The sequence below is a fragment of the Pleurodeles waltl genome, chromosome 11 (genome assembly GCF_031143425.1).
Source record: "Pleurodeles waltl isolate 20211129_DDA chromosome 11, aPleWal1.hap1.20221129, whole genome shotgun sequence".
In the NCBI taxonomy this organism is placed as follows: domain Eukaryota; kingdom Metazoa; phylum Chordata; class Amphibia; order Caudata; family Salamandridae; genus Pleurodeles; species Pleurodeles waltl.
In genome coordinates, this window is record NC_090450.1 from 245113325 (window position 1) to 245140090 (window position 26766).

At 42.8% G+C, this 26766-nt stretch overlaps 1 protein-coding gene across 5 annotated transcripts in view; it reads right to left on the reverse strand.

The window, feature by feature from the left end:
* The window catches only part of DOCK10 (dedicator of cytokinesis 10), a 1618956-nt gene that overhangs the window by 279169 nt on the left and 1313021 nt on the right, over positions 1-26766 (reverse strand). For all 5 annotated transcript variants that reach the window (XM_069213493.1, XM_069213489.1, XM_069213490.1 and 2 more), the window contains exons 40-41: positions 17520-17644; positions 1341-1453 (exon numbers count right to left, since the gene is read on the reverse strand). In XM_069213493.1, coding sequence (XP_069069594.1) covers positions 1341-1453; positions 17520-17644 — 238 coding nt within the window. The remainder of the gene's footprint in view (positions 1-1340; positions 1454-17519; positions 17645-26766) is intronic.

Genomic DNA, 26766 nt, shown 5'->3' on the forward strand with positions numbered 1-26766 from the left:
ATGGTCCAAAAAGTTGTTTACTTGGCTCTTGATTGCAAATGATTATTCTAGATCTGACTACTGGGAACTGGACACACATCAATGTGATTTGAAAGAAGTGCCGATGTCCTACAACTGACACAGCAGGAACCACTACTAGTGACTACACAGAAAATACACAAGCCATACACAAAGAATCCTGTCACTTCAATACTGGTCAACATGAAAACACAGAACCATGTAGAAAGGTACCTTCTCTGTTGCAGAGAGCACTACCAGGCCATACTAATGGCAAAATGCACTAAATTATACCTGATAATATAGCATTTCATACTTGGTTTCAGTTTTGAGTTTGTATCGTTTTCATTTCTAATGGCCTGACATTTTATAATGATTTGACACCAAAGAGAAAGCATTCATACACTAAAATGTCTTAAGGACCTCCCCAACCGAAATCTTAATAGAACCATTGGACCAAGTAGATACTTGTTCGTGACATCTGATTATTAGAGGCCCCCTTACGTGCATGCTCCTGCTTCACTTTATTGTAACAAGTGGTTATCTAATTGGTACTGAATAGACTTGGACAAAGCTAAAGTGTGGTCTCAACATACATTTAGATCTTCGTCTGTGATTCATATTGTGTTCTGTTTGATTCATTATCTCAAACCGTAAGGTGTCAGTTTCAATTTGTATGAGCCCAGGCTTTCATGAACAGATTTCTTAATGCACCTGAATTAGTTTAATGTGGTGTCTGCACCAGAAAACAGACATCAAGAATTACATTTGTGAACAGACCCAGAGGTGCCCATCCCAAATTCTCCTTTACTACAGTAGCCCTAAAAGTAGTTGAAGTACAGGAGAGAACATTTATACCTAAACGTACGCTTCTGGAGAGACTAAACAAAGTATAAATTACTTTAGTTTTACCACAGTATTTTATTGATTGTCTTAAGAATTTATTGCCTTCAGGATAGCGAGTACCACAATATTGTGAAGGTATGTATATGAGGTTAAGTATAGATTTACTATTGTTAACTCCACAACTACACACCGTCAAGTTTTGTTGCTGTGCAGTTAAGAAGAGTAAATCTATACTCACCTAAATATATTTAAGTTCAAGATATTATAATAGTCAATATCATGCACATGTAAATTAGGCAGGAATATATTTTGTCACACCATAGTGTGACTTGCAACCTAAATTAGTAGTTAGCATTTTTCTTGACATGTTACTCACAGCATTGACCTAATGTCTAAAAACTGGCAATATTACACTATCAGCTGTGCAAGGTAGTCTCTCTTTCCAAAGGTTTGGCAAATGCAAAAGGTGAGTCAGAGTTGCGATCCATAACTTTTACCTGATGACTTTGATTGAAGAGACATAATAGATCAAGAATGGTAAGGCAAACCTCTGTAGCACTGTTTGCCTCCATGTCCAAGTGGTATGCAATATCTGTTTCATTGGATCCACCTACGAACATTGGAAAGACAGTTTAAATGACAATAATATTTGAAAAGTATGTGGTTTCTCTTCTTATGTTAAACACAATGAAATTTGAAAATCATTTCCCTCTAAAACACATGTGTCTGTGGGGATCATGAGGCAAAATGAAACACAACTCATAATGAACATTTTTTATTCAACTTTTGCAGATTACACATGTTAAGGACTGGAAAATTCTGCTGAAGAATATTTCATCCATTTCACAAAGATCCACTTACTTTCACACTCAATACAAAAGTATTCCTAATTAGTTGCTTACTCGCGATCAGGATTAAATGATTATCGGTGAGGTCTAACCATAGAAGGTGTGTGTGGCGTCACCTTAAAGAATAAAGTTACGTACCTATGGTAACAATGTTTCTAGTGTATACTATATCTGCCTGCAGATTGATCACCTGTAGAACAATCCCATGCATCAGACTTGATCCAGAAACTTTAGAGCTCTCACGTCATCACTAGGGTTGGTGGTTTCATATCAACCCTGGAAGTAGCGTCTGATGATTTGATTAAAGCCATATAGTGCCTGCCCCGGCACAACAAAGTCAGTTTCCATCCATTTTTTTCCAGGCTTTAAGGCGAGTGACAGACTGACATTGTTAGAGTAGAGCAATATCAAAAACTTAAAATTAAATCCTAACTTTCCTTACAATACATCCATCCAACAGCGGAGTGGGTGATTCTTTGAGTAATCTGCAGGTATATAGAGTATCCACCAGAAAGATTGTTAGTGCAGGTAAATAAGTTTTTCTTCTGATACATATTTCTACATGCAGATTCCTCACCTGTAAAGCAGTTTACAGAGCACTACCCCGCCTTAGGAGGAGGGTTGATGGATGATTAGACAAGGAAGTTCTGTAGAACGGGTATGGCAAAAGGGTTATCTCTGGGCACTTCAGAATCCAGGCTGTAGTGCTTGGAAAATGTGTGCAGGGATGTCCATGTCACTGCCTTACAAATATCTGCAATAGGAAAACCCTTGTCTAAGCCAGTAGTTGTAGATTTGGCTCTGGTGGAATGCACCCTGAGTCCCTCTAGGGAGTCTTTCTTCACCAGAGTGTAGCATGATTTGGAACATAAGATGATCCATCTAGGGAGGGTCCCCTTTAGGTCGCCTTGCCCTTCTTAGCTCTGCAGTAACCAATAGCTGATAATTCAGACAAATGTCCTTGATGCAGGCAAGATAATAGTTGACCACTTGCCTAGGATCCAAGCTATAAAACCGCTCCTTCTTTTTGGTGGGATGGGGTGAGGGATAGAAGATTGAGAGGGTGATAGACTAACCTAGGTGGTGGGGGGCACCAAAGCAGCTCTAGTTTACAACACCAACCTTTTAGGATAGAAAGAGGAAAAAGGAGGGCGGGAGTAGAGAACTTGTCAAATGCTCACCCTTCTGGCTGGGGTGATATCCACCAAAAACACAGTTTTGATCATCAACATCCTTAAAGGACAACTATACATGGTCTCAAACGGAGTTCTCATTAGAAACATTAACTCTAGATTAAGGTCCCACTGGTGTACATCAAAGGGGGCTGGAGGATACAAAAGCTTCAAAAACACATGACAATGAGGGACTTAAAAAGGGATGGCTGGTCTGACAGACAGATGAATGCTGAAAAGTCAGCTATTTACTCCTTAACAGTGCATACCACACAACCTCTCTGAGCAAGAGAAAGTGCCTACTGGAGGATATGAGACAGTTTAGCCTGCAAGAGATCCACTATAATGTCCACACACCATGGAACAAGTTGCTCCATCTGCCTGAGTAAACAGATTTTGTTGAGCGATGAAGAGCTGCCATTATGATGTCCACCACCTGCGGTGGGAACCAAAAGCAACTCAGTGGTACCTGCTCAGTCTCCAAGCATATATGTGGAGTCCTCGAAGACTGGAATGGAGAACCATGCCCTCTGCCTGACTGTGTAAGGTCAGACCTGTATGGTTGACTCAGCACAAGACACGTAGAAAAGCACAGAAGGTCCACACACCACAATCTTCTTGGCCATTCTGAAGTGATGAAAACAACTTGGCCTGGTGAACCTTTGTCAGAACCTGAGGACTCAAGAGTATGGGAGGAAATGAGTAATGCAGCTGAACATTCCACCTCAATTGAAATGTGTCCCGCAAGGCTCCCCTCAACAGATATTGGAGTGTGCATAACTGCTGCCACTGAGCATTTCCCGAGGAGATGGCAAGTCGACCTGACTCCACCTAAGGAGTGCCCCATTAGAAGTCCCCAATTATGGTTGGCAAGATACCATCAGCTCAGGCTGTTGGCTCTGACATTCCAGGACTCTGCCAGGTGAGTAGCGGTGAGCCAAATCACTTGGCAGTGTGCACAAGGCCACAGCCATAATGCTTCCATGCAATAGGAGTTGAGACCCTACTTCCCCCCACTTGTTGAAGTACCACATCAATGTCATGGTGTCTGTCAAATTCTGGATGGACTAACCTTGGATGAAGGGGAGGAAGGCCTTGAGCGCCAGCTGAATCACTGAAAGTTCCAAAAGGCTAATCTGAAGAACATGTTCTTCTGAAGACCAAAGGCCTCTGATCTCCAGATTCTCCCAATGGGTTCCCCACCCAAGGATGGAGACATCCATCACTACCACAGTCAAGACAGGAAGGAGAGAGAAGGCCATAGAAATAACCAGGGGAAGGCCATCGGAATAACCTGGGGAACTCCAATTTCAGTTGCAAGTTGCCACTCACACTAATATAAAGGTAGAAGCCCATAAGTGAGATCACCAATGTGCGAGATAGAATGGTACTCACTGGCAACCATGAGGGTTGAAATGCGGTGGCTGTTTCACAGCACAGGAAAATGGCATCCTCCTGATCGAAGATGCACTGATAGAGCTCTAGCTCTGAAATCTCAGTTCCCCAGGTTATTATGTGTGTCCTGATGAGACCCTAGTATCAAGTTATGGGTTGAAACATCATCGACATTATTTAAAAGCAGACCACTGTGTTGTGTATCACATATTGGAATTTTGTATGTTGATACAGTGTTTTAAAGTATCATGGTTGTCTAGAAACAGTGTATCATACCCGAAGGTAATGTGCCTTCTACTTTTTGTGTTAGATAAAATTCACTTGGGGGGCACTAATCACCAATTTTCTTTTGCTTTCTGAAAAGATTTTCCTTATGCATTTATGAATAATTGTCCATACGGGGTTATCTTAATCATCATTTTTTATTTTTAAATCGGGGATTCATGTATGACAGACAAAATATTGTTATTTAATCAAAATGATTTTCACATGAAATGTATTCTTGTGATTGCTGGAAAGACTGAATCATTTCCTGAAGGTCTCCGATCCTTTGCACTGAGGCAAGGCAATGTCCAACATTAACCTCATGAACTGGAGTTTTTGGGTGGGCAGCAGGTGAGATTGGGGCTTGTGAATTGAAAAGCCCCACCTCTACTGAACCACCTTTGATCAGGCTGTCATCCAGATACAGGAAAATTGGGATGTTGATGTCAAGACAAAGGCCAGTAGTCCAAATTGGTAGTGTGTATAACACATAACAAACCACAAGTACTTCTGTTGTGAATGCAGGATAGGGATGTGGATGTACTCATCATTCTGTTAGAGTGACATCGTTCAGTCTCCAAGTTTCAATGCCAGCAATACTTGTGCTAGAGTCAGCATCTTGAACTTCACCTTTTTGATGAAAAAGTTTAGTTCCCTGAGTTCCAGGATTGGATGAAAACCGGGCATCAAGAAGCAATAAGCAAAACATCCTTGACCCTGTTCCAGTTCTGACACTAACTGAGTAAGCTGTATCCAACCCTGATTTGATGATATGCCAGGAGGCATCCTGTACAGCCTTCTGGAAGTGTCAGTGCATGCCGTCTGGTACATGAGGGAGCATCATCTAGGCTATATCCCACAAAGCATGACTGTGCTACGTGGCCGTTTCTTAATGGACTTGAGAACCATGCTTCCCCCAGAAAAGGCTTTTTTTCCCCAGGCCTCCAGTTTCTTTGATTCCCTGTCAGCAAGGGTAGTCAGGAAGGCTCCTTCCAATTGCCTAAAGAACAAAGCCTGTATACCCAGAATTTGAGGCAAAGGGTGGACAGAATGGACTGGTGGGTCACCTGGTTCAGGTCCATGATGACGGATCACTATCTCTTGACCACAGGACCTGAAGATGGTTTGTCCCACGCCACCAAAACCGGATCTAGTATTGCCTCATTAAAAGGGAGCAACGGCTTCGCTGGGGGAGCAGATCCTAATTGTACTTCCATTAGGGCATTATTTTTGATGTCCAAGGTTGGAAGTTGTAGGTCTGACACCTCTGCAGCCTTAAGCATAATCTTGTGAATGGTTACCACGTCCGGTGTATGGGGATCATAACGGAAATCCATGGATGGTTCTGGGGAAATGTCTTGTCCACTATCAAGAGATAGACCATGGATTTCTCCCTGAAGAACCTTTCCAGTGTTCCCAGCAGGCGAGGTCTAACAGGTTTGAATCAGTGGCAAATATTTCACGAGGCTTATTTCTGTATGCTTCCTCCTCATAGAGGCACTGGATATCTCTTTGAGATTTGTTCTCCAGTGCAGCATCAGAAAGGGGCTCCGGTGGCACCATGTCTGTCATGGGAAGCAGAGGTGGTGCTGGTGATAACGAAGCTGTCCGAAGCTTCGTGTTTCAGAGCTGCCGTTGATGTCGATTGCATGGCGTCCATCAGTGTCCGGCCCATAGGGAGGAACACTGATTGGCCGTATAAAGTCGATGGGTGAGCAGGTTTGCCAGATGGCAAAGGTGCCCCAGTAAAGATCAAATACATTGGGGCATTTTTAAGAATTTAAGAGTCCCTAGCGCCATTCCAACACCACATTAGCGTAATTTTTTTACACTAATGTGGTGTTAGAAGGCCAAAAATGGTGCATCATATGTACAAAGTGGCGCCATGCATGCATGGCGCCACTTTGTAACCCCTTTGTGCTACATTCTGCCTGCGCCAGGCATAATGTATGCAAATAGAGGCGTTCCTCCCTAAAGGGGCCCGAAAAATGGCACCAGATTTCCTTGAGCCATTTTTTTCTGCATTTTTAACGACTGCTCAGAGCAAATATGCCCCATAGCTTTTTAGAATGGTGCAGGGTCTGACCCTGGTGCCAGAAACTCCGGAAAAGCCGGCGTCAGGCTGAGAACAGCCAGTCTAGGCACCGGAAAAGGCAGTGGAGCTGGAGACTGGTCTGAGGATGGGTCCAGTGGGGACACCGGAGCATGGCCGCTTAGAGAGGGAGCCTGCGGTGGCAGGTTGACTAACTCTGGGTCTGAAGAGAAGCATTTTGTGTGAGTGGCAATGCAACAGTATGAATTTTCCCTGAGTGCTTCTTCATCTTTTAGTCTTTCTTCCATGTGTTTCCAGCTGGAGGAGATGGTGACCTGGACCGAGGTCTGGAATGATTTCGACTTCATTTGGCCTCCTTGGATCGAGCTATAAAGAGATTAGCTTCACACTCCTTAATGGTCTTGGGTTGCACTCTGCAGCAAGAAGAACATATTTGTGTTCTGACTCCTGGCACCAGAGACAATTGGCATGGGGATCCGTGGTGGGATCTGTCCCTTGCAGTCCCATCAGAGTGTAAACCCACATTTGCTGTGGCAGACATTATACTACACTGCATATATACTGCTCTGAACAGAAGTTTTTGTGCTGGGATGAGCGCAATATTGCTCTAATAATGTCACCAGATGCCTCTTCTCGGTTGATACAAAACTAGCACCCCTTGCAGATGACATGAGAATTTTGAAGTTTCTGGATCCAGTTTGACAACTGATATTGTTCTACAAGTGAGGAATCTGCAGGTAGAGGTATGCATTAGAAAGTGTCTCTTCCCCTAACCTGTTCTACATGTATGACTCAAACAACCAACATTCTAAAGGAGAATTAGTCAGCTTTTATCTGTGGCAGGGTGAAACAGCAGAATAAAATGAACAATGGAGTTTACAGATTTAGACAGCAATTACTATCTTGTTTTGTTAACAATGCAATTGTGATGAAAAAGTAAGGATTATGTGTATATGAAAAGCTGTAGGGGAACACATGTAACTGGTTTGTAATATTTAAAAATATTGGATGATGATTAATGGTGCACATCAAGAAGCACTTTTTGTATTTGTATTTTATAAATCAGTGTACAGACTATTGCTTTTGAATGAGGAAATAACACATTGCATAATTTGCAATTTGCCAGTGGTGACAACATTATGGATTGCACTGGTTGAATTTTGGACCTTGAGGTCTGTCTTGAGAAAGCCACCTAGACAAAGAAAAAGGCTGAAATGTGTTGACATTAACAGAGCAGAGCTATTGGATGAAAATATCAAAGGAATAACAAAGGATGTTTTTGGAACTTGTTAAATGGCAAACAAGTAATACAGAATACATTCAAAGATGTTTTATGTCTCCCTATGAACTCGGAGAGTAGAAAACATATTAAAATATATCAGCCCAAGGACGCATTATTTTAAGTAATGAAAAAACATATTGTGAAACATGATTTTAAATATGTATTTGATGGAATGATAGAATAATAGTACAAATGAAAGAAACATTGTATGCCTTGTCACACTAATTTGTGTTTTTGGGTGGAACTAAGACTGTGGGACTTGGAATTAAGAAGCAATTTTACCTTTTGATAGTGGATATATTAAACCCTTGGAGATAATTAACTTCATTACAGTTATATATGTGCGCAGTCCGAATCTGTCTACGCACAATTGGATTACAATTCTATTAGCATTCCCAGTTTGGAAAATGAGAAAGTGAAACCTGCAAAGGATAAGTATGAACCTTGCCTTCCTGAATTTTATGCACGTTGGTTTGCTAAACAAATATTGAACATTTTGATGACATTTGAAAACCAAATAAGGTGTAAGTCTTAATCAACAAAGTCAAATAGAGTGGCAAATATGACGTACGATATTAGACCACTGCCCTTTTACTCTAATTTTAGCGGGCATGTGCATATATAATAGTCACATGCATTAAAAAAAAACAGCAATGCCGATTAAGCAATATCCTGTGTCATGCTCCTTATGCTCTTCATTGCTTGCATTCATGAACCCCTCTAACTAAAGTAATAGTGACCAAAAGAAGATGTCTACCCCCAAGGAATCATATTACAGCCTGTTTAGCTACTAAAGATAGTCCCGGTGCGCAGGTCTGTCAGTCTCAATTAATGGCAGGATTTCTAGTGGACCACAAATGATGCCTGTTAAGTTCTGGCAAACAAATTTAAATGCCTCAATCACAAAGTCAGTTTCCTGCTGCTTTCTGAAGCAAAGGATGTTTGGTTCGGCTCCTTAGAATAGATTAAAATGTGTTCCACAGTTTGGTGCTTCTGTTTTCCAGGACGTCTCATCTACATTTGTCTTTTGGTCATTAATTCTTAGTTGCATCATTTTCCACAGGATTTCGAAGGGGTCAGTAATATCACTGTTGTCAGCCACTACCATGTTTTAGTGTTGTAGAGTTGAAAGATTGAGGGAATCTGAACATTCTCATGTGTGCATCTGAGAATTGCAGTAGTAGTACCAATTTTTGAAGTAACAGGAAATCTTTATTCCAGAATTCAATTAGACAGAGAAAGATGGTAGTGAACAGTTAAAATAAATGAAGAATAGAGGGATGAACCCTTACTTCTTTGGTGCTCACTGTACTCTAACTCCTCCCTTCAGAGCAATATTCAGAATCCTGAATCCCTACCGTACCCTGAAGTATCCTAAAGGCAATACACATTGTGTTGTAAAACTCCTGCTTGAATTAATACATAGAGTAGATAGGTAGATAGATAGATAGATAGATAGATAGATAGATAGATAGATAGATAGATAGATAGATAGATAGATAGATAGATAGATAGATAGATAACTCTTGGATGCAGGTAATAAAACATAGTAGGGTAACCAGTAGCCAAGAGCAGCTACAACAACTAGATCGTGCATGTTTAACATATTTAAAACTGCTACATACAATATTTTGCAAAGTCTGAGCAATGTTCCAATTTTAGATAGAAATGGCAAAGCTTTCTTAGCTCCTTGATACACTTTGTGATGAGGTGCATTCGCATAATTATTCACTGTCAAGATAATATCTCAGTGCTTGATAGAAGTCTTAGAGAAAGGAAGATGGTCATGAGATTTATTGCATGGGCAACCTGAGTTTGAAAGGAAAACATACATGATTTTTTTTGTCATGAATTTATGATTATGCAAAAGTAACAATCTGTGAGTTCTGAAAGGATGTAAAAGGCAATATTTAAAAATTGTAATCATGAAATGCAGAAGATTGCATACTTGCAGATAAGTTTTTCTTTGAGTAAGGCAGGGAATTACCTAGCTTATATACAGGGAGTGCAGAATTATTAGGCAAGTTGTATTTTTGAGGATTAATTTTATTATTGAACAACAACCATGTTCTCAATGAACCCAAAAAACTCATTAATATCAAAACTGAATATTTTTGGAAGTAGTTTTTAGTTTGTTTTTAGTTTTAGCTATGTTAGGGGGATATCTGTGTGTGCAGGTGACTATCACTGTGCATAATTATTAGGCAACTTAACAAAAAAAAATATATACCCATTTCAATTATTTATCATTACCAGTGAAACCAATATAACATCTCAACATTCACAAATATACATTTCTGACATTCAAAAACAAAACAAAAACAAATCAGTGACCAATATAGCCACCTTTCTTTGCAAGGACACTCAAAAGCCTGCCATCCATGGATTCTGTCAGTGTTTTGATCTGTTCACCATCAACATTGCGTGCAGCAGCAACCACAGCCTCCCAGACACTGTTCAGAGAGGTGTACTGTTTTCCCTCCTTGTAAATCTCACATTTGATGATGGACCACAGGTTCTCATTGGGGTTCAGATCAGGTGAACAAGGAGGCCATGTCATTAGATTTCCTTCTTTTATACCCTTTCTTGCCAGCCACGCTGTGGAGTACTTGGACGCGTGTGATGGAGCATTGTCCTGCATGAAAATCATGTTTTTCTTGAAGGATGCAGACTTCTTCCTGTACCACTGCTTGAAGAAGGTGTCTTCCAGGAACTGGCAGTAGGACTGGGAGTTGAGCTTGACTCCATCCTCAACCCGAAAAGGCCCCACAAGCTCATCTTTGATGATACCAGCCCAAACCAGTACTCCACCTCCACCTTGCTGGCGTCTGAGTAGGACTGGAGCTCTCTGCCCTTTACCAATCCAGCCACGGGCCCATCCATCTGGCCCATCAAGACTCACTCTCATTTCATCAGTCCATAAAACCTTAGAAAAATCAGTCTTGAGATATTTCTTGGCCCAGTCTTGACGTTTCAGCTTGTGTGTCTTGTTCAGTGGTGGTCGTCTTTCAGCCTTTCTTACCTTGGCCATGTCTCTGAGTATTGCACACCTTGTGCTTTTGGGCACTCCAGTGATGTTGCAGCTCTGAAATATGGCCAAACTGGTGGCAAGTGGCATCGTGGCAGCTGCACGCTTGACTTTTCTCAGTTCATGGGCAGTTATTTTGCGCCTTGGTTTTTCCACACGCTTCTTGCGACCCTGTTGACTATTTTGAATGAAACGCTTGATTGTTCGATGATCACGCTTCAGAAGCTTTGCAATTTTAAGAGTGCTGCATCCCTCTGCAAGATATCTCACTATTTTTGACTTTTCTGAGCCTGTCAAGTCCTTCTTTTGACCCATTTTGCCAAAGGAAAGGAAGTTGCCTAATAATTATGCACACCTGATATAGGGTGTTGATGTCATTAGACCACACCCCTTCTCATTACAGAGATGCACATCACCTAATATGCTTAATTGGTAGTAGGCTTTCGAGCCTATACAGCTTGGAGTAAGACAACATGCATAAAGAGGATGATGTGGTCAAATACTAATTTGCCTAATAATTCTGCACTCCCTGTATTAGTTGGGGATTGCTCCTTTTTAATCCTAAAATGTGGCTGAGCATGGGAAAGTGAAGTTTTATTTACAAGGTTCGGTCACTATACTTAGAAATTATCAGAAAACGTAAGTATCAGGTAACATATTTTACAATAGGTTGGTACATATACAAATTTACTATATAACACATGTAGTTGTGTCCCTAACATCCTGCCTTGCTGTCCAAAGTCCCATTGTTTTTTAGCTTGTGCAAATAATGAACAAGTTACTTACCTTAGGTAATGCGTTATCTGGTAGAGACTCTATCTAGCTGCAGATTCGTTACCTTTGAAATCCCAGGCGTCAGCTTTGAATTCAGATTTTTTTGTTGAGCTATACGCTGCGTGAGCCATCGGGTGGCGTCGTTCGGATCCACATGCATCCTTCGGCTCCACGTGGCATCGTCAGCGTCGTTAGAGCCTTCTGTGACATCACGGTCACACATAAAGGCACCACCCCAATGTGCGTACATCAGTTCTTTTACCCACAAACTTCAACACCAGAAACGCAGAGTAATGGATAGAACCAGCAGTTAGGGCCTCATTACAACCCTAGCGGTCAAAGACCGCCAGGGCTGTTTTGGAGGTTGAACCGCCAACAGGCTGGTGGTACAAACTCGGGGATTACGCCGGGACAGGCGGTTTTTGCCCACAGTGGTCCCGGCGGTTGTAATCCGCCAGGGCAGCGCTGGTTGCAGAGCTGCCCAGGGGATTACGAGTCCCCTTCCCGCCAGCCTTTCCATGGTGGTAGAAACCGCCATGGAAAGGCTGGCGGAAATGGGAGGCCCCTGGGGCCTTTGGCATGGGCAGTGCAGGGCCCCCCTGGCACAGCCCCACACAGCTTTTCACTGTCCGCACAGCAGACAGTGAAAAGCGCGAGGGGTGCAACTGCACCCGGCGCACGGCCGCAACACCGCTGGCTCCATTTGGAGCCGGCTTCCATGTTGCGGCCCAGCGGGGATGTCATAATGGGCACGACGGGAGTGCGGCCGCATTGCTGCCCGCCAATGTTGTACTGAGGCCCTTTATCTGTGAAAAACTAGGGCCCTGAAAGGGATACATCCTAACCCTCCTAGACATATCCGCAGAGCAGGGAGGCATGAGTGGGTGTTAGGAATCTGCAGCTAGATAGAGTCTCTACCAGATAATGTGTTACCCAAGTAAGTAACCCGTTCATTTGACAGAGACTTCTAGCTGCAGATTCCTTACCATTGAATAGATACCCAAGCCATAACCTCCTGGCAGTGGGCTGCGGTTACCTCTTCTACAGTAAAAGGTCCTGTAGGACTGAACGGGCAAAGTGCCCATCTTTCAGTTCCTGATTGTCCAGGCAGTAATGTTTTGCAAACGTGTGCAAAGATGCCCACTTTGCCGCCTGACAAATATCCAGGACTGTAACGCCCGAGCCAGCGCAGTGGTAACAGATTTGCCCCTGGTAGAATGAACCCTCAGGAGGCTGCTCCCTGGCCAATACATAGCAGATCTCGATAGAGAGAACGACCCAGTGCAAAATGGTTTGCTTCTGCACAGCCCGACCCTTCTTTGCTCCAACGTACCCCACAAAGAGTTGGTCATCCACACAGAACTCTTTTGTGCTCTTTTTGGGTCCAGTCGGTGGAGTCGCTCCTCTTCCTTAGAGGGATGCAGTGGTGCAAAGAAGGAGGGCATGGTGATGTTATGACCCAGAGGAAATTGGGTCACCACCTTGGTGAGGAAAGAGGCACGAGTTCTGAGTACCACCAAGTCTTGATAGATAGTGAGATACGGTGTCTTTGATGACAGAGCTTGCATCTCACTCACCCTCCTGGCAGATGTTATTGCCACTAAGAAGGATGTCTTGATGGTGAGCAGCTAGAGGGGGACAGTTGTGTAAAGGCTCGAAGGGATCACACATAAGAAGTGTGAGGACCAGATTTAAGTCCCAATGGGGTGTAACAAAGGGCATAGGGGAAACATATGTACATGCCCTATGAGGAATCTATGTACATGGGGGGATTTGAAAAGTGACGCCTGGTCAGGCAGCTGCAGGAATGGCGATAAGGCAGAAAGATAGCTCTTGAGAGTACCCAAGGCAGAACCCTGCTGGGCAAGGGAAAGTATAGAGTGAAGGATATCATAAAGAGAAGCAGAAAGAGGATCAATAGACTTTTCTGTACAATAATAAATTGTTTCCAACAGCAGGCGTACACCGTTTTAGAAGCCTTCAACAGCCAGTCATCGAAGTAGGGGAAGACTGAAAATCCATAACCTGCCCAGATGAGTTGCTACCACTGCCATCACCTTGGTGAACACTCAAGGGGCACTGGTGAGACCGAAGGGGAGCACGGTAAATTGAAAGTTCTTGTGGCCCACCTTGAACCACAGGTAACGTCTGTGGGTGGGCAGGATGGGGATGTGTAAATACACATCCTGCAAGTGCAATACTATCATCCAGTCTCCTTGGTCTAGGGCAGACAAGACCTGAGCAATAGTAAGCATCTTGAATTTCTGCTTTTTGAGAAAGAGATTGATGTCCCTTAAATCCAAGATAGGCGAAGACCCTTGTTCTTTTTTGGAATCAGAAAGTAGCGGGAATAACAACCACTGTCTACTTCTGACATTGGGACCCTTTCAGTGTCTCCCTTGGCCAAGAGAGCCATAACTTCCTCGCGGAGGAAGATTAATTGATCCTCCATCAGCCGTTCTTTCAATGGAGGGATAGAGGGTGGGAAAGACTGGAAGGGGAGGGAATGGCCCTTATGTCTGATCTGCAAGACCCATTTGTCCGATGTTATGGCCCGCCAGTGAGGGAAATGAAATTGACTCCTCCCTCCTACTGGACGAACATGGTCTTGCAGAATCATATTAAGAGGACTTGAGCACTGTGGAAGAGGGGGGAAGGGTGGTGGCCAACGTCGGGCTAGACCCCCTGGGTCTGAAGGTACCACGACCTCATCCTCGTAATGGATGCTTTGATGATGGAGGACAGTGGCTGACCTGTGGGTGGCGTGATACCACGCCCCTTCCAAGGCCTCAAAAGGGGCAAAAGGCAGACTGCTGGGGAGCAGGTGCCGGGAGGGCCAAGGATCTGGCCATAGCTCTAGAGTCTTTGAACTGCTTTTCTCCAAAAAGGTGAGAGCCACTGAAAAGCCAGTCGTATGAAGCCAGGTGTGGTGATCAAGGGCCACTGTCGATGAAATCACTGTACCCAGCAAGTTGGTTGTGTCCAAACCATCGAATCGTAAACTTGGCTGCATCTCTACCATCTTTGACAGCTTGAATGAGAGTGTCCTGTATGCCCTCTGGGACCTGGGACAGCACCTGTGCCACCGTATCCCAAAAAGTATTGGAAAAACAGCCCAATAGGCATGAGGTGTTTACGGACCTCAATGCCAGGCTGAAGGAAGAAAACATATTTTTCCCAAGTTCATCTAGCCTCTTGGATTCCCTATCCGGGGGAGCGGAAGGGAAGCCACCATGGGAAGTGGAGGCTTGGACCACCAAGCTCTCTGGGGTGGGGTGTTGGGTGAGGAAACTAGGGTCAGTGGGAGCTGGTCAAATGTGGCAGCTGATTGTCCTATTTACAGAAGTCCCTGTGCTGGGTTTGGACTATGTCCCAAGCAGGACATCAGTAAGGGCTTCATTGAAGGGTAACATCGGCTCCGATGTAGCAACCCCTGGATGAAGCACCTCTGTCAGGATGTTAGTCCTGACGGGCACTGTAGGCAACTCTAGGTCCAAGACCTCAGCTGCTCTATGCATCACCATGGCATACGAAACTCCCTTCTCCGTAGCCACAGCAGGAGGTGAGAGCATGCCAGTATTTGGAGAAGTATCCAGACCACTGGCTTCCCCTAGATCCTTATACCAGTCCTGCCCCAAACCAGTGTCCTCAGACCCCCCCATTCTTCACCTGTGCCTGGCTGTTCGAAATAAGCCTCAGTCACTGATCTGGGCCAAGTTGGCGCAGTTGAAGTAGGAATCAGCATCGTACAACATTGTTCCGGCTCCGGACCATCCAGAATGATGCCGGCGGTGGGGGGAGCGTCAACGTCGGGACCGGCGCCAGAGGAAGCCGACTGTGTGGAACCAGCATCGGCCCGGATCTGATATCAGATCCTGGGGTCCCCAACAGCACCGAAGCTGCCCGCATCAAACCCGATGGGGCCCCTTCTGACCCCGCGGAGCCCAAAGACCCACCCGTGGGGGCAGCTTGCTCGAATACGAGGTGCATGGCTTTGTAAAATTCTTTAAATTGAGCGGGGTCGCTCCAGCTCCCGGATAGGAGGGAGACGAAAAGCTGGCCCTGGCATCGGCTCATCGGAACCGTGCTCGGAACATCAACATTCCCTTGATGCCTCATCGGCCAATTGGCATTATGAACTGGAAGTCCGCTTGGACTTCTTCTTTTTGTGCCTCTTCCGCGAGTGCCTAGAGGACCTTGAATGAGAAGAAGAGGACTTAGGGCTTCTGGAGCGGTCCTGTGACCTCCTCCTCAAGTGGCACCATGACCTCCTAGGATTTGCACCTACTGACGTCGAATGTCGGGCTCCCATGAGCTTCAGAGACCGCACTGTAAAAGCTTTCGGGCCAGGGCTTGGCAGTTAGAGCACGACTTTGAGTCGTGGTCTCTATTGAGGCACCAGAGACATACCTGGTGCGTGTCTGTCACCAACACAGCACGCACAGGGTATTGCTCAGCAAAAAATCCCAGATTTGAAGGTGATGCCAGGGTATTCAAAGGTAAGGAATCTGCAGTTGGACGTCTCTATCAGATACATTAATATATGGCACACAAACACATAAATGCTAAAATATGAAGCACTGGAGTCAACCAAGTCCTAGGATCAAACAAATATACTCATATAATGTCCAAAAACAGATTTCAATTATAATTAATAAAAAACGTGTTTATAGATTTAAGGACTTACTGCATGTCATGTGAAACTGTGTTCCTCTGTTCTTCCGGAAATTATGCTGGTATGCAATTCTTTGAATACAGTGTTGTGTTATGGCACAAAAAGGAATTCACAAACACATTTAGCCTTATTCAAGTTCTATTGCCATCTGAAAATAAGTCATCCAGGTGTATCATAGAAGAGGTATGAGACAGGGAAATACAATCAGCACTGTTGTGGGACCCAGTATACTTATATGGATTGGTGACTGATCGACCCAGCTCCTGTTTGACAATTTCAAACTGTTTTGTATGTCCACTTTTTGACTCAACAATTTGTGAAGTCAGTGAAGGTGCCCCACGTGTTTTGGGCTGCTAATTTAGGGCAGTGGTCATGTTGTGCTGGCCGGGAGGCTGGGTGCAGTGCCCACACCCACCCAAAAGTTATTTTTTAGTTAGCTTATGTAGATTACTGCTTATCGTAGTATGCCCACTTCAGAGTTCAGAGTCCATACTGTTTCCTTCCACAGGCTATGGGCTGACTGAAGATTGGTTGTAGCTGATTCCAAACATAGGGACACATGCCTTTTTACCTGTATGTGTACAGGGGCAGGGTCCACTGACGTGTAGAAATATGTGTAGACTGTCAGAAGCAGAGTCCTTTCTTCCCCACTGCAATAGCATGTGGTATTATATCAAATATGACATGTGTGTCAGGTTCAGAGACCATAACTGATGCCACGGGATAATATGTTGTGTGCTACAACTAAATGGAAGTTCTCTTTAGGTTTAAGTCACTTTTTTATTTGAAACATTATTGCACATGTTATTGGACCCTTGTCATGAAACTTCAAAGGTACCTCCAGTAGTTTCTCTTTTTCACCCGAGGTCTTGGTTTAAGATATGTTGAAGTCCACCTTCTTCTTCATGAACTATTGACATTTTGTTTCCAGTCATTACAGTTCTGGATTTGACTATATGGTAAAGTAATGACCATAAACCCAGTTCCTTGCTCTAAGTGGTGGAACCTGGGGGTCCAGGATTTGCTTCTTATCTTTGAGTGCTCCTGCCAACTGAATATCTAGACTACAAGTAGATTGTTTTGCAATACAGCATCTAAAGTTTAGTATCTCTGCTAGTATTCATGATGACTGCCAGCTTCCATTTAGGGGAGACTGCAGTATAAAAATATATCATTAAAACTTACTTGCAATGGAACTTGAGATGTCTATCATTTGTAACAGTTTTGGGTTGGAAAGTGCATTTTTTCCACGAATGATTGGCAAAGTCTGGGATCTCGGATGTCGGTGACCATCAGCTGTTGAATGCAACCTTAAAAAAAGAAAACAATCACATCTAGTGTATTGTTCAGCCACTAGTCCTTTGATTTTCAAAACACATTATTCAAAGGTGCATTTTCACAGAGAAGAAAGGTTAAACAATTGAAATAGATTTAATTTCAGAAAGGAAATTTGAATACTAATGGTATTGTTGTTTAGGAACTAAAAGTAGAAATTAAATAAATGTCACAGAAAGTTGTAAATCAGAGTAATTTCATTCCAATACGTCCTCAAGCAGAAGATGTTTGTCATAAAAGGCCACTGGGACAAATCTATGTGTCACCCATTTTTTTTAGTTTAACAATCTAAGCTGCTACAGCATTTAGTGCCATCTGACTGTTGGGCTTTCACTACTATAGAATACAAAAGAATTACTTCTAGCAATTTATCCATAAATTTAAGCTTCCAATCAGCCCGGGTCTCAATTCAAAGAAGCTGTAAGTCCAAATCAATCAGCTGTGCAACCCCTGCACGGGAACACTTGCAATACAAGATGTGTTTGTATGCTTATAGATATTTCTCTAACTGGCTTAATGTTGCAAATCCTGGGAAGAGGATTCTTATTTTCAGAAGTGAAAATAAAGCAAATAGGCATTTTTCTTATTGGTCTGGTATTGGAAATCCTGGATAAATGATTCAGATATTGGGAATATTCTTCAGTCTGTTACTCAAATGTGGTAGGTCCTGGTAGGAGACCCAAATCAAAAATAGCTAATTCTCAGTTCACACCTCCAGTTGTTGAACCACCCTGTTTGAAGTTCCCTCAGTAGTAGACATCTTGCTGGCAGAAACTGTTCAGGCTCCCCTATCTAGTCTCCCCTAAATGGTGGCGAGTTAGAAGTCCTAGCAAGAGTATCTGACCCACCTCCATTTTCATTGAATTTCACACTTAGAAAAGCTGACTTTGAAATTGTGGTAGACCTCAGTGAAAGGTAAGATTATTGTCCTACACATGCTTAAACACTGTCTCAACACGTTAAGGTGAATACATAAGTGATACTGACAAGTGTCCCTAATTTTAGGGTAGGATGGCAGCTACAACATTGCAGTGGTGGAAATCTCACCAATGAATGTTAATTGGTTGAAGAGAAAAATGCCCTGCTTTCTAGACATAAATGGCACTCAGAGTCTGAAACCTTCAAAATATTATCGTAAGAAACAAGGGCCACAAACACATGAACTCCCCATACTAGGAAAAACATAAAACTGCATCAAAATGTACTAGGATTGATGTTACATGTTGTCCTCATCTTCCCCACAGAAGAAGGGTGTTCCTCACTGCAGTAACATGCCAGAGCTCAACGATACATTAAAATTAAATTTGCGAAGCACCCAATCTCTTCTTTACAGGCCCACTTGCTTGTATTTACCATAACGCCTTTGATGTGAAGTCTTACTTTGGCTATCCAAGAATATTTATCACCTTATAAAGTGTGTCTGAAAATCGGCTTTTGGTTGTTTTTTATAGTTGTTGAGTTTAATATTTTTTTCGTCCAAAGTCAATATCTTTCTCATTTCTTAGCATAATACCCCCCAAACCGACATTTCAATAGGACTGATTGTTTGCATAGTCCAACTTCCAGTGGTATTTGGGACAACCGAGTGGCATCAGGAAGATGGAACAGGCATCTGTAGCACCAGGTTTGAGCTTTATCTAGCTGTGTGGCAATATGAACTTTGGATATCAGTAAGCCATAGGTTAAAGTTGGCATAAACTTGGAATTTATTACATTACACATGCCCATCTTTTTTGCCAGTTTTTTTAATGTTCATAATCATGGACAGGGAACTTTCTTATAGGGTAGAGCGCTATGTCAGGTGCCAGCCTGATACAAATACTTTGTGTTTGATACTACTCCAAGCATGCATCATTCATGATAAATTTGAAGTTGTTGGAAGTATTGATGTTTTAGGGCTCCACAGACCATGATTTTTGTTTTTGAATGATTAACTGATAATTTGTTTTCCATGCAATACAATGAGAGTGCATCCAAGGACCTATCTTGCTACAATTGACCTAAATGATTTGGTATTCTTGTGTTCCTATAATGGCCTGAGTAAAGGTTTTGGTTTCAATGTATTTACTTCTTTTCAAATATATGTTTTCTCCCTTGATTTACAATGAGGTCCAGGGCAGCCATTGCCATAGGATGGTCTGATTCGCTTTCAGTGGTGTGGATAAATTCATTTTTCCCTATTAAGTTTGTTTTCATGGCTTTTATGCAAGTAATTAGGGCATGTTTCATTTTTTGTATATAGCCTTGGTTTAAAAATGAATTCATTCTTTAATTTAAATGCTGAATTGCCTATGTTATCTACTGTTCATTACACTGCCTGCACCTGCCTTCCAGCATATTTTCAGATGACTAACATTACAAGGGGTGAGATAAGGATACTTATGAGGAGACTTCCTGTTCTGTACAAGGTGCTCCTGTCCAGAATCCTAAGGTAACTCAGACCCAGCTTTTTTCAACTCTTCCCTTTTAGGAGTGTATTTGTTAACAGACATTTGATTCATGGATGCAGATCTAGTGCAGTTTAAACAATAATACAGCATCAAAGTACACATTATAAAATGCATTTAATCTCAGCTGGTAGGAATTGCCAATCTTGAACAAGGAATAGCTCAGCCTAATTTTTGCGATTGTGCTGACACAGCCCTATTCATACTTTCGAGGTAGAACCGCTGATGTGGGAATCATTCTAGGAATAGCACGGTTTTCATGCTTTTCATGCTTTTTTCACTAGAACTTAATACAGACATGTGGTCAATGGATATTCCTCCCCTGTGCAGAAGTTTTGCCTGAACCCTTAGAAGCAGTTTGTTTGCAACCAAAGTTGCTGTAGCATATTGCCCCAGGGAAGAAAGCAATGCAAAGCCATATTTATCAAAATGACCTGCTGCTGCTCGTATCCCCAGTGTTGGCCCACAAACAGGCTGCCTAGCACCAACCACAACCTTTACACCATGGTGCATAAGAATGTGCATGATGTCTGGTATAGGATTTGTACCGGGAGCATGTCATTCCAGTAAAAATGCCTGTGCCAGTCAAAATTCTGAAACATTTCACCTAATGCATGCCTGCAGTTCTAAGAAACGCACATAACAGCTGTGTAATGTTTAGAGAAATTAAAACATTTCTCCAAGTAAGCGACTGCTTCAATGAGATGTTTCTTAATGCAAAGCCTTGTCTGCCTATTTTGTAGATTGGACTTTGCGTCAAAAACTAAGGATGGCTGTGCTGTTCTGCCCAAATTACACCCATACAAGGCCCTTTTGATGCAAAGAGGTGCACAGCAGCACAAAGTATTTGAATCAGGACAAGGGCACCTGTTCCACACTGGAAAGTAAACACTCTTTTATGTGACTTTGCACTAACACAGTGTGTTTATAAATCTGGCCCTTGGAGCCATATCTTGAAGAACTGCACTGGCTCAGTGCAGATACAAGTACTATTTCTTTGTGTCTGAGGTGTCTAAAGTTCCTACATACAACTCAGAGTTTTTCGGAGTTATGCATAAACTTTAGACAGTATAAACTGGAAACAGAGAGATGCATTCTATGTTCAATGTTTTCAACTGGTGCTGTCAGCATTTCATTCATTAATTTGGAGAAAGATCTTAGTGCCACGGCTACCTATGATGTCTCTTTAATATTTTCAGTGATTTCTCTTTTTATCATACTGAGCAAATTCCCCCGCTAACCATGGCCTGCTCTGTGCGCAACAGGGGGTTAGATGCATAATCAGGCATCTGATGAGTTTCTGCACCCAACTCCGCCCTGGTCACCCAACCCCCCCGACCCCCCCCCCGACCCCCCCCCACCTTGCCCCCCCCCTTCCCCCACTGGGTACAGTGTTTGCTGGTACACTACAGGAGGTTGCCATAGGACCTGCCTCTGACTCGACCCTGTGCCCATCCCCTGCAGGAAGCCACTCTCTGCTGCCACAAATTAGGCACTGCATCCACACCTCAGTTTTAATATAATCTTGAAATATTTTATTATCTTAGTCAAGAGGTGTGGAATAACTAACTCTACAAATTAAGATGGATGTGGCTGGATTTAATGTTTTGTGAAATAATGCTACCTTTTAGTTAGAACTGTGCAGTCTGTTTATGGCTGAATGGATCTTAATTCATATCATTTGTGTTTCAGAGGGGGCAAAAACAAGGTTGGGCATTTCTTCTATCATTATTTCACCCTCAATTGACTTTACTATCAAAACTAGAAAAAAGGACGTTGAACAAAGGTTGAAAAATGAAAAAGTAGCTTCAGAAGATATAAAATAGCACTGTAGTTTTTCTTCTAACATTAAGGAACAGGTTCTCGTATTTCGCTTCATGTTACAAGTCTCTCAGAGACCTCTGCTGACTCTCTTGATTGAGAGAAATGTGGGATACTACCATTAAAGGGACAATCATCCATGAACATGTATCCTCTCATGCTCGAAAAGAGCAAAGAAAGGCTTCTAATAATTCAATAGTGAGTGAAAAACATCTTGGATTTACTGGTAGAGTCTAACTACAGAACGTTCACGCAAAGGGTAACAGGAATTGTTCATAAAAGCTCCGCCCTCCATGGATATGTTAGATTCTCCCTTATAGTATAAATGTCACTTGGCCAATTGCTAAACTATTTATGGTTGAAATGTAGATCACACGGCAAGAATCATGTAATTATAACTATATTAGGCAACAGAGGATGAATATGCTGAGGTAAATCAGTACATCATTGAATTTATAGTTAAACAATGAGCTGTGCTACTTAACCCTGATGTCTTCTGAGATGGATATGGACACGAACAGAATGGTTCCAGTAATATAATTGCACTTATTCTATTTTAATACTGGAATGTGTTATGGGCAACTGCCCCCCCAAAAAAATCTAATGTGCAAAAAATTCATGCAATTTCTGTTTAAGAATTTCTTTTGGAAAAGCCATACATTTAGAATTAGTTTAAGGGATGTTTGACAGCTGGAGAGAAATTTAATACAGATTTTCAGAAATCTATTTGCAGAGGGAAAATGGGTGGTGTTCTTTGATTGGTGTCAAATCTCTCACCAGGACCATGAAAGTAATCTTATTCATACAAATTTTAATTTACCTTCTAAAGAGACAGCCACACTTTCCTGTGTCCGGAGAGAAGATGGGGCAAATAGTCCAATGACAATACGGTTTCAAGGCTACAAATAGCATTAGCTTCTGTGAGAAATTCACATTTTCTCCATGACCACCATGGACACTATTTTCACTGGTATTAGGAAGCTGTGCCCTGCGACGCTGGTGTTCAGTGTGTGTGCTCTGGTTCTAAAATGGTTTTAGTAAACTTAGGGGCTTATTTGGAAGCCCCTTTTCGCTACCAGAGCATCACTTTCAGCGATGCCCCGGTGGTGCAATGCCCTGCGCCATATTTACAAGGCAGCGTTGAGCCACTTTTTGTGGCTTGATATTACCTTGTATATATGGCCCTGACGCAGTTTTCTGTGACAGAGGGGCATGCAAAGGGTTTTGCTCTGGGCGTACCCACGCAACACAAATTGTTTTTTGAAGCTGCCCAAGATTTACGACGATTGGTAAAGCGGAGCAGCACCAAAAACTTCCCTGGGTGGTGTTAGCATGGCACAACGAGGAGAAATACTTTTATTTCTCTCCGTTTATGCTTTTTCAATGTGTGCTGCATTCTGCAGCACACACAGAAATAGCAAAACACTATGAATGATTATTTATGTTTAGGAAGGGACATCTTCCTGCACATGAACACTCATTAAATACAGACGATTTGCTACTTCTCTGTATTCTGCAGCAGCACACATAGAAATAACACATCGCCATTATTGATTGTTTATGTGCAGGAAGGGACACCTTCCTGCACAAAAACAGTCATTTCCTGCAACGCAGACACCCTTGCACTATGGTGCAAGGTTGCCTGTGTTGGCACTAGGCAGCTAAAATTAGCGCATGGGGAAAGACAGGGGTGCACTGCATTTTCGTAAATATAGCGCATCCCTGTGTTTCTGAAGTGATGCAGCATGGTGCTGCCACTTTTGGTGCAGCGCTGTGCCACTTTCTTGTAAATCTGGCCCAAAGTTCCACCCAAAAGGTCTGTTTAAAGTTTCTATAATGTCATTGCACATAGCACAGAAATTTCACAAATGCCATGGAAATTAAACGTCACACATGGGCTGCAGTGTGTATTTATGCCATCTATATGTATGACTAAAATATATAACTACTAGGAGCACTGTGGTCTGACTGGGCTGCAGTTTATATGGACTGTAGTAACACATACCAAGGAAAAGTGCTATTGCTATGTAGGAATACTCCATTGTTACATATTAATAGGCCCTAAAGTGTGCCCCGCAAGCCCACAAGCCAGTGTGTCTAATATTTTAAAAAACGGCACTCTCTAGATTTAAAATTTGCCCTCATAGTGACGGAAGGCCTAAAAACTATTTCACTGTGTAGGTTCAACTGTAGTTTCCATAAGACAAACATAGCTGTGAATAGACTATTTAATTTTACATCTCAATCAATCAAATCAATCAGATATATATAGAGCGTGACTTATCACCCGTCGGTTCTCAAGGCGCAAGAAGGGGAACGCAGGTCAGTCGAAGAGCCAGGTCTTGAGGCCATTCGTCAACTGAGTCAGCAAAGGAGACTGCCTGAGGTGGAATGGCATCTTGTTCCAGGTCTTTGTGGTGAGGTAGGAGAAGGATCTTCCTCCTTCCTCCAGCCGTGTTTTTGCAGATCCTGGGGATGGTGGCGAGGGCCAGTTAAACAGAGTGGAGTTGCCTGGAGGGTGGGTAGAATTAGAGGCCGGGGTTAAGGTAGGCAGGTCTGATGTTGCGAAGGGCCCTGTATGTGTCTGTCAGGAGTTTGAAAGTGATGCATTTGCTGATGGGGGAACAGTGTAGGTCTCTAAGTGGGTGTGGATGTGACTCTGGCGGAGGTTGTCCAGGATCTCTCCAACTGAGGAAATGCTAGCAAAGTTATTTTCTACTTAATCTCAAAATCTAATTAATTGGTAAACTACATTTTTTGAAAATCATAAATAAACTTTAGAACATTGTATGAAAGGTTGCCTGAGCCAGAACTAGTTTAAAAACAGTTCTGCAAATCATAACACCACCAGAACTGGAATACACATCTTTGGCTGGGACAACTAGTGGCCCTGCCTCAGAAAATAATTAGCTGCCTCTGAGTCCAGGAAGGACAAGGCGTGTTAACTATTGACTACATAGTAGGCATCAACTACTTGAGAGCCGAACATTTGGCAGAATAAAGGGCAACCTTAACACTACCTCTTTTGATGTTGAGATGTCTTTGATGGCTTCTCCTGTTCATTCACAGCACCTGCCTACTCAGCTAAACTTCAGTCATAGTGAGGAAGACAGTTTGAACCCAGTTACATGAGAGGAGAGCACACTTAAATAGTGGAGCGGCTAAGGAGCTGATTACCGGCCTGTTCTGGTGGCAAAAGAGTCATGCCACATTGAAAAAGGGGATCCTCATTAATGTTGCAGTAGGCAAAGAGGAAGTGCTGCAAAATGAGGTGGGAAGTGCATGAAAACAGAGAGGATTGTGTGACTGATTTTCTCCAGTCACTGGCTAGTGCACAGGATATATTGTGCATCTCAACCACCACATCCTCAGAATATTCCTGGACCTGAGAAAACGTCACACAAAGAAAAGGTCCTTCTGGGAAAATGACTGAAAGAATAAAAAATCCTGCAGGCACCCAGAGACTGGAACTGCTAAGGGTCAAATGGTTGGTCTACTGTTTGTCTGCTTCAGGGATACAACTGATACCACTGAGACCGAACTCTACAAGGTCTCCATGGAGACCTGTCCTGAAGAACTAGGAGTCAAAGAGCTCATCAAAAAGAACATTTCCAGTGATTGGAGCAAAGTGAGATTTACAGTCACATTTAGGATTTGGTGGTGTGAGGATCAGCCAAAAAGTGTCAAAGTAACTCTGACAGCTTCTCATTACCAATTTTACACTCTGAGTGTTAAAAATATGCTTAAGGTTGGAATATATGATTTACCATTCTGATTGGTGTGCAGTGTCACCGAAAGCCATCTATGAGGTTCTAAATGAATGCCAAAAATTGTACGGTGACTACTGATCTTTCTGGTTAGTACAGCCTGTGTTAGAAAATCAATGTCAACCACACCAAGTTATATTGTATTCTGTGTCTGCCGCAAAGCTTTTCTTGCAGCAGATGGCTATCTGTGTCATTAACAGTGTGAATGTCAACTAGGAGTAGCCAGTGGCTGCAGCTGTAGAGCTGTGATCCCTGGATTGCCCCTTGTTATTACGGTATATAAACACTTTTTTGTCAGGCTCGCTCGCTATGCACCCTATGGGGGCTGGTCTACTATATACACACACACACTCACACATATATATAGTAGACCAGCCCCCATAGGGTGCATAGCGAGCAAGCCTGACAGAAGAATTGCGACCTAAATATTCAAAATATTGTGAAGGAATATATATATATATATATACCAAAGGTTTCAGGGACGTTATAGTTAGGTTCAGATTTCAAATGCACAAAACCATAGAAAGTCAGCTATTACAGTTACAGTTATTTCGAGTAACTATAACTCGTGCCCTAAGGTAACTATAAATCGCACCCTTGCCAAGACAACTTTTCTCATCAATATTTTTACTGCAAATGTTACAGTGATATTATCAAAGATGTCATAGATGTCATGAGTGATGTAATATCTGGGGTCACTAGCAGTGCATGGCGAGGGTGCCAGTTATAGTTACCTTAGGGCACGGGTTCTACATACTTCAAATAATTGTAGCAATAGAAGCTGAATTTCTATGGTTTTGTGCATAAAAATCTGAACCCAGCTATAAGGTCCCTGTAACTTCTGTTTTTTGAGTGAATTTCTAAGGCTTTTAATGTTAAGTAAAACGCCCATCGCAATGCATGGTGGGGGTCTAGCTTGGCATTGTGCTTCCCCCAACCAAGTTTGCTGCTCCTGCTCCCCTTCCTCCTTGTTATCCATTGTCGAAGTCAATGCCCTGAACAGTTACCTTGCTGCCCCATCCACCTCCTCCCTACCCTCTGTTGTCCGAGTCCATACACCAG